Source organism: Podarcis pityusensis, assembly GCF_964106645.2.
Source record: "Podarcis pityusensis genome assembly, chromosome: 14".
Lineage (NCBI taxonomy): Eukaryota > Metazoa > Chordata > Lepidosauria > Squamata > Lacertidae > Podarcis > Podarcis pityusensis.
In genome coordinates this window covers 40,924,302-40,945,096 of record NC_138039.1, presented here as the reverse complement: position 1 = coordinate 40,945,096, position 20,795 = coordinate 40,924,302, and the positions used below count along the sequence as shown (strand labels likewise).

The following is a 20,795-nucleotide window of genomic DNA, read 5'->3' as shown; positions in this document are numbered from 1 at the left end:
GGACCGAGTAACGGGAGCTCACCCCGTCGCAGGAATTCAAACCCCAACCTTCTGATTGTCAAGTCCTAGGCTCTATGGTTTAACCCACAGTGCCACCCACATCAGAATCATATAATTGCAGAGTTGATGATAATAAAAGCCTAGATTGACAGATAGTCTGACCTGGCCTAAGACAGCTGCCTAGATTCCTTAGCAACATTCAATATTGGATGGTTTGTAAAGGCTCTAATGATCATGGCCCAGGATGTTTCTAACTAGAACCAGAAAGGCTCACCCTCTCTGAGGCCTGGACTATGCATGAACAAGCAGAATGTAATGCAAAACCCAGACATGCGATTATGGGCTGGTGAATAATTTCAAGGTTCAAAAGAGTTCCAATTATGCACCACCTAGAAAGAGCTTCACAACACAGTATCATGCATCTTCACTAAGAAGTAAACCTCACTTTTTCCAAATGGGAATCAGTTGCTTATAAGTGCGTTTAGGATTGCAGACTTACTGCATGGCTTCAGAAGGTTGTTGTAACTATCAGGAGGAGATGGCAGGGTGGGGCGAAGGCACATACCTGACTTCCCGGCAGGGGAGATACTATTCCTTGCTGGGGAGGGTTGGGGAGGGGAGGGCATTGTGGTGCAAATGCACAAGCAGAAGCACCAGATTGGCACTACTGGTGAGTTTGCACCACATCGTCCTCCTCGCTGCCTTGCCCCTCCAGGTAAGCAGCAGCAGCAAATCAGATGAGCACCTTTGTCCCACCACAGATTGTAGATATGCACCCAAAGGAGTTCCAATTTGTACACAGAATCTCATGCTCCCCACAGCTTCTCAACTCACTGCAATTGGGGGGGGGGTGTAATTGTATTGTGCAAAAGGATGCCTGGGTTGCCATACTTCAAAAAGTAACAGGACACCCCAAATGTTGTTGACCTTTTTTTAGGAAGACCCCAAAATAGTTGCCTTTTTTTTTTTTTTGAAAATGTCATAAAAACGCAATTTTTCAATTGACTTTCCTAAGACCTGCCACCTCATCTGAATTGAATGGGAAAAGGCAAGGCTCCTCACAAGTTTAGATTCCAAATAGAAACAAAGCAGAGCAATGGACCTACTTGTGTAAATTACATTCTAAATGATGCAGAACACAAAGACAAGCCACTCCATGAACAATTGTGTGAGCCTGGAAGCTCATTCTTTTAAACAATTTAAAATATATGTATTAGAAACACACGCTTAGTAATTCTTTACACCGCCATCAAATATTGGTCTAACCAAAGTTAAATTATCTATCTGCCATTTTGGTTCTCCAGTTAGTAGCGTGGCAAAGACAACCTGAAGAGCTCTGCACCTTAAACAGGTACAGAACTGCTTCTGAAAAGTTGCTGATAGAAACTGTCCATTAATCTATTGGCACATGCCATCTTTCATTATCTGAAGAATAAAGTTTGGGTTTGATATTATTACATGAAGGCTTCTATCTAGAGGACACGGAGATCACTCACTCTTTAAAATGTAGGAGACTTGTTCCTCGGAACATCTCGTTCTTAATATGATGCTGTTTCTGAATGGCACCATTTGCAAAAGAGATAAAAATTCTGCCTTTGGCTTCAGTGAGAGCAGGGCAGGCCTGAATTACAGAACGGTCTTCTCCATTACCAGGAAAATGGTTTTCTTGACAACAACAGTTAATTTGCTGTGCTGGGTACAGACTCATTGAGTTTTTAATGGGCAACTTAAAAGATAATAAGAAGTTGGAAAGGGTAATACTAACAGATATTACCATCAATGCGGCAACAGGAAACATTGGGATGTTGTGTTTGAACCTTTGCTTACATGAGCTTCATGGCTTTCATGTGTGTGTGTTTCCCCCCCAAAAAAGGTCATGAGCATGGTTTCAGGTTTTGGTCCTTTAATCACTGCCGGAATATTTTCTGCAACCCTGTCATCAGCCCTCACTTCGCTTGTTAGTGCGCCCAAGGTTTTCCAGGTAAGGCCAAAAGCACAATCTCTCTTGTTCTCTGTTTTCATGTAATCAGTTGGTCCACATGCATGAGAATGCCTTGCACAACTTTTTTTTAAAAAAGCTTCCTGCCCATATCCTTGGCTGCCACAACACTGAACCAGCTGGGTCTGATACACAGAGTTAGGGCAATGAATGGTTGCCACATGGCAGTTGTTGCGGGCTGAACAACTTGAACAGATGCTGTACCTATTCGATGGCCAGCCAGATCCAGGTTTACAATAAGGCACTCTTGGAAAAGATGTAGGCTTCCCACCCCACTGTGATGAAATTGAGAGCCAATTCTTACATTACCAGAACAGTGTGCTTTTGCCATTTCTACATAGTTGCATCCCATACCATGGTAATTTCTGAAACCAATTATGCTGGCTCCCAGGAAAGGGCAGTGCTGGAGTTAATGTGTCATCTATCCCTCCCACCCATCCCTGTGTTTTACATTTCACATTTGAAGTACAGTGGTACCTCGGGTTACATACACTTCAGGTTACAGACTCCGCTAACCCAGAAATAGTGCCTCAGGTTAAGAACTTTGCTTCAGGATGAGAACAGAAATCGTGCTCCGGTGGTGCAGCGGCAGCAGCAGGCCCCATTAGCTAAAGTGGTGCTTCAGGCTAAGAACAGTTTCAGGTTAAGAACGGACCTCCGGAACGAATTAAATACTTAACCCGAGGTACCACTGTAACTTTTCTGTTGCATTCAACACACCCAACCCTACCTTTCTGAACTAAGTTCTGCTCTTTTGACAGGCTCTCTGCAAGGATAACATCTACCGAGCGCTCCACTTCTTCGCCAAAGGATATGGCAAAAACAACGAGCCAATTAGAGGATACGTTCTGACGTTCATCATTGCCATGGCCTTTATTCTTATAGGTGCGTATATCACAAATAGCACTTTTTCACTAATAGCTCCCCCTGCCCTTTATCAACCCTAAACCTCCTTTGGAACCATATCATAAAATGCTATTTTATTCATATATATATATATATATATATATATATATATATATATATATATTCTTTGTTGAGTTTTTAGTTTAATTAATTGTTCAGATTTTCCATTCTTTCTTCAAGACAGATTAAATTACACACAAAAATAACCAAAATAATTCGACATCTGATAATACTGTCACATTAATTCTTAAGTCTTAAAGTCTTAAATTCTTTGAATATGACTTCTCTCCACCTCATTGCGGCTCCTTACTTCTTCATTATCTTTATGGCTATGTCCTTATTTTCCTTTAAATCACTTATCTTACATAGTATACATTATATATCTGTTATCTTTATTGGCAAATTTTAATCGGAACACATTAAAGTTTTTGTTTGGGAACAATGTTTTCCCAAATACCTTCTGTAACAATCCCGCACCCTTAAAAAAATTTTGTTTGATTGATTCCTGATTACCTCTGTCATTTTTGCTAGTTCCAAGTATTCACATAGTTTAATTTGCCATTCTTCCTTCATAGGGATTTTCTCCCCCTTCCAATTTTTAGCAATCGGCATTCTCGCTGCTGTTGTTGCATACGAGAAAACCCTCCTCTTATCATTTGGAATGTCAATTGTCAAAATGCGTTAGAAGAAAGGCTTCCGTTTTTTTCACAAATGTTGGTTAAATATCCCCCCCCCCCAAAAAAAATAATTTGTTCACAACCCCACCACTAGAAAATGCTATTTCAGCTGTTAGGCTAAACAAGCAAGCAAACAGAATCACCACCTATTGCAAGGAAAAGGCATACGTATAAAAAGGAAGGGCATACATTTTTTTGTTGACATTGATTGCTAACGCATATTCTGCTCAGAGCTTTGATCAAAGTCAGGAGAACTGCTTGAGATTAGCCTGCTAAAGTCCTTTCTTAAGCCACGTTCACAACATACATTTAATGCACAACGATACCACTTTGAACATCTTAACGCCACATGCACCCACCTGACCACTTCAATCGGTGGAACTGTCGCTTCTACAGGTGCCACACCTGTTCCACACTTGTAAGAACTAGGTCATATCCTCCATCACCACTTTCTGACAAGCAAGTCCAAGCGCATGTTCCCCAGCTCTGTCCTTGGTTATCACCTACTGGTGATGTACCAGAGTTGCTTCAGACAGCACAAAATAATCTTCTGCTGGTTTGTGAGCAGATACATCCAGTGCTTTTTCTCTGGGGGGGGGGGGGAACGCCAGGGGATGCATACCCCTAAACATTTTGTGAATCTTTGTACTTTTGTCCATTTACTGTATTTATTTTCCCCGATTTGAACTATAAAATGGTGATTTTCTTGAGTCAAAATGAGAGTACCCCTAAACATTTTTTGAGGGGAAAAGCACTGGATATATCCTAATGGAGAGACCAGTAAACATAATTGGGCTAGGGAAATGAGGACACAAAGACTCCATTGGACATATACTGAAAAGTCGCAGCTCCATCTCATTTTAGATAAATAAGGCTTGCATAATAGAGCTTTAAAGGCCTAGGGTGCCTAAGACAAGTAGGAATTCAGACAGCGGCAAAATCCCCATTATCCAACAGGAATAGCAGGCAGGCAGTCAGCTGAATAGAGTGAAACAAGTGAACCCAAGGAAGTTTTTTGTTCTCGTAAAGGTTTTGTTTGATGTCAGAGTCGCTCAGTATCTGCAGTTTCCTCAAGGAGCTCAATACCTTAAGAAATCAAGCGATTGCCCTTCAAGGCACTTTCCCCAATGTAGCATAAGTCTCGTTTTTGAAAAACCTGTCTACACAAATCAAAGGCCTACTGTTCCAAACCATTAGCACAGCGAATTCAACTTGCCTTCATATCAGGTTCACAGTACTGATTCCTGGGAGATTTCAGCTGCAATCCCTCTCATTTGATCATAACCGATCGCAGCTTGTAATGTTTCATTTTGTACCTGGCTTCCTATTTTGAATACATGACGCTTTCTCACTGCACAAAAGAGGCTTTTTGATCTAGGTGCACACCATGTCGACTCTCTAAGGAGAATGCTAACAAAACAAAAAAAGCCTTGACAAAGCCTTGTGTATTTAAGAACTGCATTGTCAACCCTCCAACATTTCTCCGATGAAAATAGGGACGTCCCATTCCATAACGATGATTTTACTATCTACCGCATTTTTCGCTCTATAAGACGCACCAGACCACAAGACGCACCTAGTTTTTGGAGGAGGAAAACAAGAAAAAAAATATTCTGAATCTCAGAAGCCAGAACAGCAAGAGGGATCTCTGCACAGTGAAAGCAGCAATCCCTCTTGCTGTTCTGACTTCTGTGATAGCTGCGCAGCCTGCATTCGCTCCATAACACACACACACACACTTCCCCTTACTTTTTAGGAGGGAAAAAGTGAGTCTTATAGAGCAAAAAATACGGTATACCCCACACATGTTACTGGGTTGTCCCAGCCACTCTGGGCAGCTTCCAACTTACATAAAAACATAATAAAACATTAAACATTAAAAAAAACACCTTCCCTATACAGTCATACCTTGGTTCTCGGACGGAATCCGTTCCAGAAATCCGTTCAACTTCTGAAAACGTTCAAAAAACAAGGCATGGCTTCTGATTGGCTGCAGGAGCTTCCTGCACTCAATCGGAAGCTGCAGTAGCTGCGTCGGACATTTGGCTTCCAGAAAACGTTCACAAACCGGAACACTCACTTCTGGGTTTGCGGTGTTTGGGAGCCAAAACATTCGACTCGCAAGGCGTTCGAGAAATAAGGTACGACTGTACAGGATTGCCTTCAGACAGCTCGGGAGTCAGATAACTCCATACCCTCCAACATTTCTCCAATGAAAATAGGGACATCCTAAGGAAAAGTGGGACATTCTAGGATCAAATCACAAACCGGAATCAGGGACATCCCTGGAAAATAGGGGCATTTGGAGGGACTGCATTGGATGTAAAACTAACTCTGGTACAAAATACTTCTGCCCCAGATTCAAAGTTTAATCATGATTTATTCATGTTCCACCTTTTTTTTTTTAAATTCCCCGAAATAAAAATATATGTAAAATACACAATGTGTGTGTGTGTGTGTGTACACACGTATGTACGCATTTACTGCTGTTAAATTTATTCATCAAATATTATTGCTGTTAAATTCATCAAATATTATAACAATAGTTTCTAAACTGGTATGTAGTTCCTTTGCGTGCTGCTGTGAAGCAACCCTCCTGAACATTTCTCAAGGGATATGCAGGAAAGTAAGTGTGTGTGTGTGAGAAGACATTGAAGACACACCGAACATTACACTAATGCACTTTGTTTATTCAGTTATGTAGCCTTGCCCAACCAAATGTATTCCAAATATTATTGGGCCGCAGCTTCCACCATCCCTTACCCTTGGCCATGCTGCCTGGGAGTCCAAAATGTCTGAAGGCCACCAGTTAGGGAAAGCTGCAATAATGCAGACCTTAAGGGAGCAAATTCTCAGCAAACAACCATTCCCATAATGGTTTGGGTGAAGTCATGACAGTTAACATGGTCTAGGGTAGATACACCTTTAATATAAGAAAAGAAAGTAATTTCCACAGCCAAGATACCTAGTGTACTGGAGTTTTTCCGAAGATGAAAAAACAGATAATGAATGGAATTGTCCATTCTTTACACACCTTATCCCAAGAACGGGAAAACTGTGGCCCTTTAGAATGGGAAAACTGGGCTCCAGCTTCCAGCAGCCCCAGTTAGCAGACTCCAATATCTATTTTATATATATATAATCTTCTTATTTGATTTTCAAAAAGAGAGAAAGAAAAAAAAGAAAAAATAGACATACATAAAAAAGTACAAAATCTAAATATCAAGATTGCTCTTAATCTCCTGACTTCACCCCATCCCATCCATGGGTCCTTTTGATTCTATTTTCAACTGCATATCAATACTTCTCCAATTTCTCATCTTCCTAAGTTATCTATACATTCTGTTACATTACAAGTGTATATATACATTATAAGCATTTCCCATTCTTTTTTAAATTTATTGTCTTCTTGATTCCTGAGCTTCCCAGCTAATTTTGCCATTTCGGCGTAGTCCATCAACTTGATAGACCCCAATATCTAAAACCGTCTCTCTTCAGATACCTGCACAGCTAACATCTAGTTTGTGATTCTTTTTCCCCTACAGCTGAGCTGAACACCATTGCTCCCATCATCTCCAACTTCTTCCTGGCTTCGTATGCGCTTATCAATTTCTCTTGTTTCCATGCATCGTATGCAAAATCTCCAGGTTCGTGTTTCATTTTCTATTTTCAGCTCTATCTATCATGTATGTCGTATTTCAAACCATTGTGCTGTTAGGGGAAAGTGGTCCTGACACTAACATTATGACAGCAACTTATTGCCTGTATTGCACACTCTAGCCAATTTCCAAAATAATGTATAGAAGTCCCCGGTGTAGGCAAGTAACTTGAGTTTGTGGGAAGACAGCCCAGAAATTCACTGTTGTGTTTTTTTTTTTATTATTTGTGTATAAATTGCAACAATCATTTTCCTTCTTAAAAAGAACTTCTGGCAGATTTGTATTGCATTTGCTGAAGACAAAATATTTCACTACTTTAGAAGAAAAACATTCCACTGTTTTATAGCCTAATCTGATATATTGTGAGATAAGCTTTAGTGGACAACTATTCAATTTATTTAGACTGATAGAACTGACTAAGAAGACAGAAAGGGAATACTGAGGTTGAACAACTTGTGGTCTACCAAGTGAAACCCAGCCACACCAGCCCAAATTCCCCTCAGTTTATTATTTAACCATGCTTCTTTGTCAAAGGTGCTCAAGGTGCTAAACAAAATATCTTAAAAGAAAGCCATTTCCGAGCTTGGGAGGAGAGGGGATTGCGGGTTACCCCCTCCCACACACGCGGGGGCTGGCCTGTTGCCCCCACGAGATCCAGGGAATTGCCGGGCGTGTCTTTGACCCGGCCCGCCAATCAGTGGGCTGGGGGGGCGTGGCCTAGCCTATTTAAGGCCAGGCACGCCCGGGGACCGCCCTCTTTCCCCTTTCCAGCTGAGCGGTTTTCCCATCCCACCCACCCTTAGGCTTAGCTAGCTATGACCTTGCTATGGACTCCGGTTGGTCGCCGCAAGGGGCCTGGTAGGAATTTTTCCAAGTTGGCGCACTTTCAGCCTTTTGGTTTTTTCGCCTACCTCGTAGCAAGCGTCACAACTTCCGCGGTATTGGCGGTTAGGCATTGGCAGGGGTAATTGTTATGCAAATGAAGGGGGGAAGAAAGCGCCATCCCCTTCCCCCAAGGAAAAGGGTAGTCCGGTAGAGGACTCCGGGGGGCGTTGCCTTGTCCGAAACCTAGGGAGGTAATGGCCTCCGGCACGCCCCCGAGCGGTGACACCCGTGGGATCCTAGTTGGCGTACTTCAACAGGACTCCCACGGCTTGTGGATAACCCTTCCCGGTCTCCATGCCGGGTAGTTGATAGGAGCCAATGCCTAAGGCCAATACCTTTCAATTCTGTAATCAATAAAGTTGTGGCCTTTTTATGCCCATTAACCTTAAATAATGTGTCCAGTGTCTTCATTTCACATGGGGGAGGAGACATGCCACGCAAAAGAAATTAAAGTTTTGCATTCAAGACGTTACCCCACCAAATCCAGTTGAATCCAGTCAACAAAATTAGTTTATTAAACACTGGGAAGATTATCCTACAAGTTGATGAACTGCATCAGATGGTGCAGGCAACAAGTTATATAAACTTTTCTCACATGGTTTTCAGTACATCTCTAGAGGCCTGGAAAAGGCCTGGGATGGAAACGGAAAAATGGGGGGGGGGGCGCAGGTTTTTTCCGTTTTTTCCCAAAGCCTTTTTCCCCCCTGGAAAAATTGGGGGGGGGGGGAGTTTGTGTGGAATATTAAAACTATATCAAACTGGTGTTTTTTCCCAATTTTTCTGGGGGGGAAAACGGCTTTAGGGGGAAACATGGGGAAACCTGTTTTTTTTTTCAAATTTTCTGGTTTCTCTAATTATATCCACATATGCCAAAACAAAATGCCCTCTTAATTTTTGTGAACTGAGACTTGAAAGCTGAAGAAAGAAAAAGGAAAAATGAGAGAAAGGGCTAGTGTTCTCTCTCTCTCTTTCTCTCTAGTTTTTAAGTCTAAATTCTAGTCTAGTAAAGATTGGAGGAAGTGTGGATTGTCACAGCCCACTGCAAATCAAAGAAAGGTGGAGGAAATTATCCAATCCGCAGGTGCATGAAAAAGATTGAAGTTTTAAGTTCAATACAATTGTTTTAAGTTTAATACATTATTGCTTTATTTATTTAGCAAGATTTATATGCCACTTAATTGGAAAAAACACCAAGTGGTTTACCTAAAATGGTATAAAATAGTCATTAAAAATAGCAATAAAAGGAGATCAAAAAGCAGTTGACATAAGAAAATTAACAAAATATAGATGGAATCTCTTTTGTTTGGCAAGATATACATACCGCTTAATAATAATTTTTAAAATCCTCTAACTTTATCTTCCATTAGTTGATTTTATCGTATTTTTTTACTATTAAGTTTTTAGTTGAGAAATTATCCATTTAAAAAAAATCAGTTAAATGTATATGCTTTGCATATTGCCAAATCTCAATATTGGTGCCTTTTTGAAATACCACAATGCTATTCAATAATACCAGTTTAATAAATGGCAGCTACATATCATTTTTAGAAGGAAAGGCCATCACTCCGATTTTCTTTTTCAGGGGCTCCACCACAAAGGAAATAAATAAAGTGTGCCCTTTACTTGCATCCTCTCCCTGCCAATTCAGCGAAAGCCAGAGCTTACAGCTCTACTTCCCTTTTAGTCATAGACAAGCTTCAAATCGCTTGTTATACCACATGGAGACATTTATTTCAGCTGCAGAGAAACAAGCTCTCATCTTTCCAGCATGGGTGAAACCACAGTGGTGGCATAAATATATATCTTAACTCTCTTCCCATCAGTGCTCATGCTGCTGCCTGATCAGAGTGCAGGTTTTAAAAGACAGGCTTCCCCTAATTATCCGCAGAGCGAAACAATTGCAGATTAGGTCCAGCCCAGCAAGAACCCCAGGACCAATTACTGTATATCCTCTGAATGCTATTGGTACAGTGGTACCTTGGTACTCGAATGGCTTGGCTCCCGAACAAATAGGCTCCCGGATGCCGCAAACCCAGAAGTGAGTGTTCCGGTTTGCAAATGTTTTTCGGAAGCCGAACGTCCGACACATAGTTGTCAACTTTCAGATTTGAAAATAAGGGACCAGCAGCCTTGAAAATAAGGGACCAGCAGCCAAAATAAGGGATTTTAGTCAACCAGCTGAAATACGAAGTTAAAAGGGACCAGATAATTTTGGAGAGCAGCACCAGTTTTTAGCCCTTCGTTTCCAGAGGTTGCTGCTCAAGACACCAGCTGATGAAACACTGCCATTAAATAACTACAAGCAGCAACCACTTTTCGCGCAAAACGAAGTCCAAGCTATGAAGATGCTGCTGCAGTTCTGTATCTTTTCTCTCGTGCTCCATCTGTGGCTCTCAGTTCCATCAGGTGGGGCAGGAGGAGGTGGGGGAAATAGCACCCAAAGTAAACCCGCAGATCAGACCATCTATGCTAGTCTACCACTACAAATCTATGGGAGAAGCGCTTGCGGTCCTTCCCGTGTAGCCCTTGGAACACCTGCCCACACCTCCGCCTCCGCCTCCTCCTCTTCCTCCTCTCTCTGAACTGTTTTCTCTATTGTTGCCCTCACTCTCCTCTCAAGGCTCCTCAGCAATTCATAGGCCATGCCAGGCTGCCCATCTCATCCGGGTCCTTCGGCGGCACAGCCGCAGTATGGCCTAGCAGGAGCGGGAGCAGCGGCGACAGGCAGAGGGGAGGCCCCAGGCAGAGATGCTCAGTTCGGTGGCCACAAGGAGGATGGCGGCGGAAGGGCCCGAGGCTCCCTCCAGTCCCAGCGGGGAGGGGCTCCCAGGGGCTGAGGCTGGTGAGAGGAGGCCAGAGGGGGGCGGGCCAGGCAGCCAACACAGTTGGAGCCTCCCTCCTCCCTGGCCGGCAGGAAGGGAGAGGAGCTGCTTCCTTTGAAACCCGGGAAATTTAAGGGACATCCATCAATAAGGGACAGCAGCGGGACATGGCGCTGGGATAAGGGACTGTCCCTCCAGATAAGGGACGCTTGACAGCTATGGTCCGACACGGCTTCCAATGGAGTACAGAAAGCTTCTGCAGCCAATCAGAAGCTGTGCCTTGGCTTTCGAATGGTTTTAGGAGTTGAACGGACTCCCGGAATGGATTAAGTAATTACAAAACCATGAAAATATAGTTTGACACCAATTGATTTTTATTTTTTTTAAGTATACAGTTGTACCTTGGTTCTTGCACAGTTTAGTTGTCGAACAAATTGGCTCCCGAATGCCAAAAACCCGGGAGTGAGTGTTCTGGTTTGTGAACGTTTTTCAGAAGCCGTACATCTGATGTAGCTTCTGCAGCTTCTGATTGAGTGCAGGAAGCTCCTGCAGCCAATCAGAAGCTGTGCCTTGGTTTTCGAACAGATTATGGAGTCTAATGGACTCCATAATCTGAATGGATTAAGAATGGATTAAGTTTGAGAACCAAGGTACCACTGTACTAGAGTGGATGACATCTCTAGGAACAACCTCAAAGTATATTTCCTCCTACAGCTGCACATGTGTTCTGCTAGCAGTTCTTTCCATTGGCAAGCGCAACAAACAAGACTTGCACTCTCGCTATTTCACACTCTACAATAGCAACTTGGGGAGTTAGGGCATGTCCTCATGCAAACACAATACATAAATTTAATAAACAAACAAGACCATTAATCTCGTAGGTACAGTTTCCATTTTCTTGGCCTTTCTTAATCTTGACTTAGTCCATTTGTGATTTCTGCAGGTTGGAGACCTGCTTTCAGGTATTACAACATGTGGGTGTCCCTTTTCGGAGCGATTCTGTGTTGTGGAGTCATGTTCGTCATCAACTGGTGGGCAGCTGTCATCACGTACGCTGTCGAGCTCTTTCTTTATATTTACGTGACGTACAAGAAGCCAGGTAAAGCAGGGCGGAAAAATAAGAGAGATAATGCTTAAGAATGGAAGGCGGGTGGATCTGGTGTGTACAACTCAAGGATGATAAAGTCTCGTGTCAAAATGAGATCCCCATAATTAGAGAATCTTGTTTACTGTTGAAATGTTTCACAACTACTCTTTCTGCTATAAAAAATGGACTCTCTACTCCCTTCTACGAGACTGAGGCAGGTCCATGTTTAAATATATGAACTTGTTGCCATAATTTCAAGATAATTATAAGCAGATATATAAAGGACTCCTGACCATTAGGTCCAGTCGTGACTGACTCTGGGTTGCAGTGCTCATCTCGCTTTATTGGCCGAGGGAGCCGGCGTACAGCTTCTGGGTCATGTGGCTAGCATGACTAAGCCGCTTCTGGTGAACCAGAGCAGCGCACAGAAACGCCGTTTACCTTCCCGCTGGAGCCGTACCTATTTATCTACTTGCACTTTGACGTGCTTTCGAACTGCTAGGTTGGCAGGAGCAGGAACCAAGCAACAGGAGCTCACCCTGTCACGGGGATTCGAACCGCCGACCTTCTGATCCGCAAGTCCTAGGCTCTGTGGTTTAACCCACAGCGCCACCCGCGTCCCAAGCAGATATATACTAATTTCCCCCTAATCTGCCTCCATTCTCCTGCTCTTCCTTACGTGCGTTTAATCCAGCCCCGGTAGAAACACACACACACACAAACATGTATTCCTAAAAATACTTGGTAATATTATTCAATCCTATTTCAGATTCCTAATCCTATCTGCCGGGTGGCTGCTGACACTTTCATCTGACACTTTCTGTCTCCTCAAGGAGACAGTTCATCAGCTTCTGAAAAACTGTGTCTTCAAACAAATGAGGCTTTTATGAACAGGACAGCCCAGCTCTTCCTTTGCAGAGCAACACTTCAGCTAAAACCACCTGTTCTCTTTGTGCTTTTAACCTAGAAGTCTTTGTGCTGCATTTTCACAAAATGTCCAGTACAAATGCACTTATCCAAATGAACAAAGGGCAAAAAAAAACCTTCTGCCTGAATAAGTATGTATTTGCAAGATAAAAAAATAGATGATGATGGTTGCTTCTAATACTTCTTTTTCAGACCTGGGATAATTTCCATGAGTCTCTGCTTTCCTGTAAAAACAACATATTTCTAGTTATCATGGAAATACTACTGTCATGTGTCAGGGTCACACGAAACACGAAAAGCAAATGGAAAGCCATCGCTACACACACACTCACACACAAACACAAACATCCCCCCATTTCCTTTACAAGTGAAATTAGGTAGTTGAGTGCCTCACAGTCTGAAAGCAATATCAATCTGAGGCCACTCAAAAACAAGATTTTTCTGCATACTTATGGGACTCTCCTAGGTAATCAGAATTTATCTATCTGCATCTATATCTGTATTTAACCTGTATTTAACCTGTATAGCTATATCTATTACCTATGAGCTTCTAGGAGCTGCAGAATTTGGGGGGCAGTGATAGGAAAAGTCGGGACTAACATAGTTCATTGACTGAAGAACAAACTTCTGCGTTCAGAGTGAATGCTAAAGCTAAGAATTTCTGATTGTGCTTCTTCCTTTTGTTCACCTTAGGGAAACAGGAGACATTCTCCTCCCCAATCACAGCTCGGCTAAAATCCTGAATGCCTTTGTTGTTTTTTATTGATGGCTCTTACTTCTGCCTCAGGTGGTAGGAGGGTCTAAAGACTCTGGAAATCAGGCAGTGTCGTGGAAGGCTTGGAGGAAAGACCCAGTTAGGAAGCTAAAGAAAAACTTTATTGTCCCTATTTTTCTAATAAGAACACAGCAGGAAGAAGAAACGCCCAACTCCACTAAGATGCAATTAATTATAGTGCCTCCTATTGACTAAATTATATAATGGCACTATCAACACAGGCAAATGACATGAATATAGCAATTAATTCTATGGATGAGGGTGGCTCTGCCATGCAATGTTTTAAAAAAAGGAACAGAAAATTCAGGATGAAAGAGTGAATTGGCTTGCTTGAGTCTATAAGTCCTTCCGCTGGCAGGTGAAGACTTTCTTGTTCCAATAAGCTTTTGGGAACTGACTGCTTTTAATGAAAGGGCTGCTGCTGTGCTGTTTTTATTATGGGTATGGTTTTTATAAATTTTCAATATGCATGTTGTAAGCAGCCTTAAGTCCTGCCAAGGTAAACATAACTATATTATAATAATACTGTTTATAATATCCTGGAGGTGAACCTGCCGTGAAGCTTTCTTTCCAGATAAATCACTCCTCATGCTATGCAACAGTAAGGTGCTTGGGTCTGGGACTGGCAGCCAACCCGTATCTTGAACCCACTGTACAGTAAAAGGTGGATGTTCTGTTCTTTCCCTCTGGGAGTCACGGGGCAAGGCAAGTTGGTTGCTGTAGCACCATGGAGAGCTCCTAGTGAGCTACCTTGACTCCTTTGGGCATAAGGGCAGGATATATGGTAAATTTAGTAAAGGACCTGTCCTAAGCTTTACACCTTTTGGATAATTAAAAGTAAAGGTAAAGGGACCCCTGACCGTTAGGTCCAGTTGCGGACAACTCTGGGGTCCTGGAGCTCATCTCACTTTACTGGCCGAGGGAGCCGGCGTACAGCTTCCGGGTCATGTGGCCAGCATGACTAAGCCGCTTTCTGGCAAGCCAGAGCAGCGCACGGAAACGCTGTTTACCTTCCTGCCGGAGCGGTACCTATTTATCTACTTGCACTTTGATGTGCTTTCGAACTGCTAGGCTGGCAGGAGCAGGGACCGAACAACGGGAGCTCAACCCGTTGCGGGAATTCGAACCGCTGACCTTCTGATCGGCAAGCCCTAGGCTTTGTGGTTTAACCCACAGCGCCACCCACATCCCTTTTTGGAGAACTAGAGGCTCCTAAATGGCCAATCCTTCTCCTTCATTCCATGATTTCCAGCTTGGCACTCTCCCTGTGCTCTTGGACTAGCAGGGTACTATGTGACACATTAGGTGCCTCAGATCCTGGCTCTGGTTCTGTGGGCACAGGTGCTACGGTATCAGGCTCAAAACAAGAAAGCCAAGCTGGCTTCTTAGCTAGTGACATGGTAGCCTCAGTGTTCTGGTCACTGCTATTCCAATTCACTCTCTCCCCCTGCGTTTTCCTTAAGTACTGCATGGTTTCCAACCTATTCACACTTACCTGTGAATGTCAGTGGGAGTTACTTCTGAGTAGTCATGCACAGGCTTGTTCTTTAAAATCATTACTTGAACCACAGTAAACCACACTAAGTAGAAAGATCTGCTAGAAAGCAAAGATGTTCTCTTTTTTAAAAGTGTTCTGCTATTAGAAGTAAATGCACTGAATTTGTTCACCATCCTACATACAAAACTCAAGCTCTTCCCATGGTTGTCAAGAAAGGATGGCTGGGAAAAAATGAATGATGATACAATATGAAATATTTTTTTATCCACAACAGATGTAAATTGGGGTTCATCATCACAGGCAGTATACTATATTAATGCCATTGACTCTGCATTGGAATTAACTACGGTGGATGATCATGTGAAAAACTTCAGGTAAGGTCTCTGCTGGATGTGAGTGGTTGCTGAGCATGTATTCATCACCAAACTTAATGTACCTCTTTCCACCTTCACAGGCCTCAGTGCATAGTATTAACTGGAGAACCCATGACGAGACCAGCTTTGTTAGACATTGCACATTCATTCACAAAGAACAATGGTCTCTGCATCTGTTGTGAAGTATACACGGTAAGCTCAACCAGCGTGCGCTAAGGAGAGCTTTACAGAAAATGGCTTCCCCCGTGACGTCAACTTGATATGGCAGCTGCTCTGTGTGGAAATTTAGGTCTTAATCAGAGGCTTGGGGACAGCATCTGCTCTGCACACAGAAGGTCCTAGCATCTCCAGGTAGGGCTGGGGATATCCTGTATCAAACCCTGGAGTTGCTGCCATTCTCATAGACAGTACAGTGGTACCTCTAGTTACGAACTTAGGTCCATTCTTAACCTGAAACCATTCTTAACTTGAGGTACCACTTTAGCTAACGGGGCCTCCTGCTGCCGCCTTGCCACCACCACGCAATTTCTGTTCTCATCCTGAGGTAAAGTTCTCAACTCGAGGTAACTCTTCCAGGTTAGCGGAGTTTGTAACCTGAAACATTTGTAACCTGAGGCATTTGTAACTCGAGGTACCACTGTACTGAGCTAGATGGACCAATCATCTGACTAGTATAAGGCAGCTTCCTGTGTCCGTATGTTCGTGGTGTGGGTTGCCCCCCACACTGTCACAAAACATTACCGTTGGTAGTTTGCAGAAGCACAGTCCCAGTCCAATTGCTGTGCATGAAGTGCTTGCTGTGTGGATAGTGTTGCCATATTTCAAAAATTGTTAAGTTTTTTGGGGGAGCAAACTTGCATTGTTGAGCTTTTGGGGAGCAACCTACCCCAAAAATAGTTATTTTAAGCTTTTTGAGCTGATTCCGCTGCTTTTTCCAATGCGTTGCCATACATTGCCATACATCCGGGTTTTCCCTGACATTTTGCCGGTTCGGCAAAATTCCCCCCCAACACCATTTTTACACCTGAATTTTCCTGACGTATGGCAAGCACCTGCCAACAAGGGTATGTCAAATAGCCTCCAGGTATATCTTTAATTTCCATTTCGTTTGTTGAAAATATTGCAATCTTACCTTCTTGACAAGGGCCTCACAAGGGAGCTTACATGACCAATGTCTGAGACAATATACAAAGCGAACAAACTATTTAACTAAATATAACCACGAACCACAAACAAAGCATATTTGAATGCTTCAGAAGAAGACCGCTCAACCCAGAGAGCCCCAAACGGGGTTAGTAAGTCAAGATGGGTTTTATATGATGCGGGCTTAAATGCTAAATTTTCCTAATTTTAGAATACACTCTGGAATAAAGAAAAGGTCAATAGCCATCTGTTTTGAAGACTAGTGTGGTACATGTTGTTTTCAAAGATATTAGACTCAAGTTCAAATAGCAGGGCAGTATCAGCAGGCTTCATGAGATGCTCTTTTTCATGAGATTGTTCCTAAATAATTAAAACAGGGTAGGATTGTTGCACAGTCCAAAGCGGGAGATAGATGCTCTTCCTCCACCCAGTTGACCTACACAGCTGAAGCCAATGGAAGTTTTATTGCTTATTCCAGTGGGGACACATAATTAGGATCTATAAGAGTTTCAGATCAGCAAGCGGGTTTTTTGGGGGGTGTTGATATATTTTTATTTCTACCAACATTTAACATAAGCATGCTGTGCTAGTGTAAGCATTTTAGCTGGTTTCTTCCTTCTTTAGAGATTTAATGCAAGCTTAGTTTCATTGGCTAAATAAAAAATGTGACACGATGAACTTCTGAGATGTGTAACTGGGAAAAGGAGAGAGAGATGAAACAGGGGTATTCTGCAAGCAGGACTCCCATCATGCCCAGAAAGACTGCACAATTACACTTACCGTATTTTTCACTCTATAGGATGCACCGGACCATAGGAGAGGGAGAACGGGGGGGGGGGATTCTCCCCCTCTCTGCTCAGCGCCCCTTCGGCAAAGCAGCAGGAGAAATGGAGCCCCTTCCATTTCTCCTCCCGCTTCGCTGAAGGGGCGGTGCGCAGAGAGGGAAAACTGTTCAGCGCCTCTCCAGCGAAGCGAAGCCTGGAAAGCAAGAGGGATTGGTGTGCACTGACCCCTCTCGTTCTCCAGGCTTCAGGCGGCTATCCGCAAGCCTTCGGAGCGCAGCGGGAACTCCTGCTGCACTCCGAAGGCTTGCAGATAGCTGCCTGAAGCCTCCGGAGCGCAGCGGGAGTTCCCACTGCACTCTGGGGGCTTCAGGCGGCTTCAGCGAAAGCAACGCGAAGCCTCCGGAGCGTGGGGAGAGCTCTCCCTCTGCGCTTCGGAGGCTTCGCGTTGCTATCGCTGAAGCCAAGGAGCCTGCATCAGCTCCATAAGACGCACACACATTTCCCCTTAATTTTTGAAGGGGGGAAAGTGCGTCTTATAGAATGAAAAATACGGTACTTGGGTGTCTTTAAAAAAAACACCAGCCCAATTCCCGTGTAAAGAATACTACTTACGCTGTACCTGATAAAAGAATTTATAGTCAAAATCTATGTTGCAAACCAGTTATTCCAATGGCAAATTATCCAATTTGCCTTATTCTGAGCCCAGAATTTAAGAATGGAACTAACAGTCAAGGAACCTGGCATGTATTTAAGGCCCATTTCAAAAAGGTCACAGAGCCCCGAGTGGTGCTATTTGTAGGACTTCCCTGTCTTCCTTAGAAGCTGGAAAAAGCAATGCAATATTCACCTGAAGCTTTTAGTCGTTAGCTGCAACTGGGCTTGATGAGCACATGTTTATCTTTTACAGAACAAGGCTGCTGGGAACTGACTTTGTTGTTGTTATTTATTTGATTTATATCCCATTTTTTCCTTGAAGGAGTTCAAGGTAGCATATATGCTTCTCCTCCTCCCCACGTTATCCTTACAACAACCCTGTGAGGTCGGTCAGGCTAAGAGAAAGTGACTGGCCCAAGTTCACTCAAGTTCATGGCTGAGAGGGGAGTCCCTAGTCCAGCACTCGATGAATGGACATGTGAACTAGCTGTTGTGTTGACACTCACCACTTGGCACTCACCATTCCTAAAACAGGCTGCCATGCCCCCCCCCCCAAATACCAACTTGTGAACTTTACTGCATAAACACTATGTAAAAAAAAATAAAATGGTTTGCCACTTGAAAACAATTATTTCCAGAATGTAGATCATTAGATTGTTAACGGTGTTAACCCCATGCTATTTCCTGCCCCTTGTCGAAGAGCTACGGGGCCCACTTCTCAAATTATATTTTCATACTTGTTTCTGTCAGCTCTCACTATACCTAAGTGGTGTTAACAGGCTTACCCCCTCCTTGAAATAGAAGATGAGTGATGTTGGCAGCAGGTTTCACTTCAAAAGGTTGAATCTCTGCAGAACCTTTGTGGAAATGTGTGTGTGTGTGTTTTTTATCCCCTTCCTTGACATTCTTTCCATCCTCCCCTCGCAGAGCAGATTCGGTTACTCCTTCAAAATCGCACTATTGTGTGATGCATAATACAAAGTCCTCTCCCTAATATATTATTGTGTCACGCAGGGCCCACGCAAGCTGTGCGTTACAGAGATGAACAGCGGCATGGCAACCAAGCAGGCCTGGCTGACAAAGAACAAAAGGAAAGCTTTTTATGCAGCGGTGGCAGCCGACAGCTTTAGAGATGGAGTCAAAAGTCTCCTCCAAGTAAGCTCTTTATTTGCACTGCACATGCAATGAGCATGACTTCAAAGCAGCCTCCGTTAGGTGAAGAATTTCTCTTTATTTGTGAAGAATGCTTGTGTAGATGTGGATAACGTCTTGTAAAGGCAGAGTGAATCCTGGAGGCACCCCCCTCCCTCCTTCTCTCTCTTTCTCTCTGCATTATGGCTTACTTCAGAAATAATTCTGGGTCCAGGCTATGCAGCTATGAAAGAAACTAATCAATGCTATATTAAATGGCCCTGTATAGTAAATGGAGATGCCTTAAGGATGTCTCACAAACGCCTGAGACTACCCAAACAAGTTCTATTGCATTACATCTAATATTTTATGTGTTATAACATTATGCTGCAACTCATTTGTCATATAGCAACAGTTTCTTTATCTTATCCACATTGTGTGGCAGATGTTTATACCGAGAAAAAGAACAAGTGAGGCCCCAACATATATTGAACTGGCTACAAACCTAAACAATACCTTAAAGTTTTATCTGGAATGTAAGATCTGTGATGGTGTCCAAGTCATTAGTTGATGGTACAGTCTTCAAAGGATAAACATGCACATTGTGAACTAGACTTCAACATAATCCTAGACCTCCAAACACATCAACAGACTAAATTTGTGAGAATGTTGTGGGTAACAGGAGAGGATATATTGATTAATATTATCCTTCCTAACTCGCACTAGCAAGTTTCTTTATACAGCAGAGTGCATTTTCTCTTTACACAGCAAGAAGCTGGTTGCAGACTCATGTGAGTCTCTTAAGATAATAAGCAATTTAATCTGGCTTGCCCAGATTGAGATACGTTCTGTTATTCCAGTTAAGACCCCTTTGATCCCCCCTAAAAGAATAAAGACACAACAGTCTTGTTCATAAGTAACAAAAAGTAGTTTTAGTCACAATCAGGCAGAGCACAGCGTGATCTCTGAAGGCAGGCTTTAGGCTTAAAGTTACAAATATGTACAAATATGTACAAACAGGTTTACCCTACACGGGAAATAACCTAGTCCAGGTGAAGCAGGAAGCAGGCAGGATGGAAAAAAAGGGAGGTGGCTACATGACTTGGCCTTTTGCCAGGTCTGGAAAGGTAACACCCACCTACTAGTCGCATGCAAAAGGAAGGATGCTCCAGGCCAGGAGGAACAGGAAGTTTCGACTGGCTGGACCAAACATTCCCTTGCATGTCCACTCTAGCAAAACAAGGAATGTTGTATTTGACTGCTCCGAGCGGATTACATCCCAAGCTAATAGCCTACAATTTTGTTTAATTTTTCAGTGGCTTGCTCCTCCACAGCTAGCACTGATATATTGTTTACTAGCCTCTTAACTACCTACCGTCAAATAGACTTGTGGAGGAGGGATGGAGTCATTTGTTCCCCCCACACTTTAAAAGATGACTTTAGAAGAGTGTCATCTTCTCCTCCCCATTCCCT

At 43.1% G+C, this 20,795-nt stretch overlaps 1 protein-coding gene across 2 annotated transcripts in view; it reads left to right on the top strand.

Moving 5' to 3' along the window:
• Positions 1 to 20,795, top strand: part of SLC12A1 (solute carrier family 12 member 1) — a 72,626-nt gene that overhangs the window by 32,292 nt on the left and 19,539 nt on the right. For both annotated transcript variants that reach the window (XM_080980325.1, XM_080980326.1), the window contains 7 exons: positions 1,874 to 1,981; positions 2,761 to 2,884; positions 7,128 to 7,229; positions 11,892 to 12,047; positions 15,510 to 15,609; positions 15,690 to 15,801; positions 19,206 to 19,346. In XM_080980325.1, coding sequence (XP_080836451.1) covers positions 1,874 to 1,981; positions 2,761 to 2,884; positions 7,128 to 7,229; positions 11,892 to 12,047; positions 15,510 to 15,609; positions 15,690 to 15,801; positions 19,206 to 19,346 — 843 coding nt within the window. The remainder of the gene's footprint in view (positions 1 to 1,873; positions 1,982 to 2,760; positions 2,885 to 7,127; positions 7,230 to 11,891; positions 12,048 to 15,509; positions 15,610 to 15,689; positions 15,802 to 19,205; positions 19,347 to 20,795) is intronic.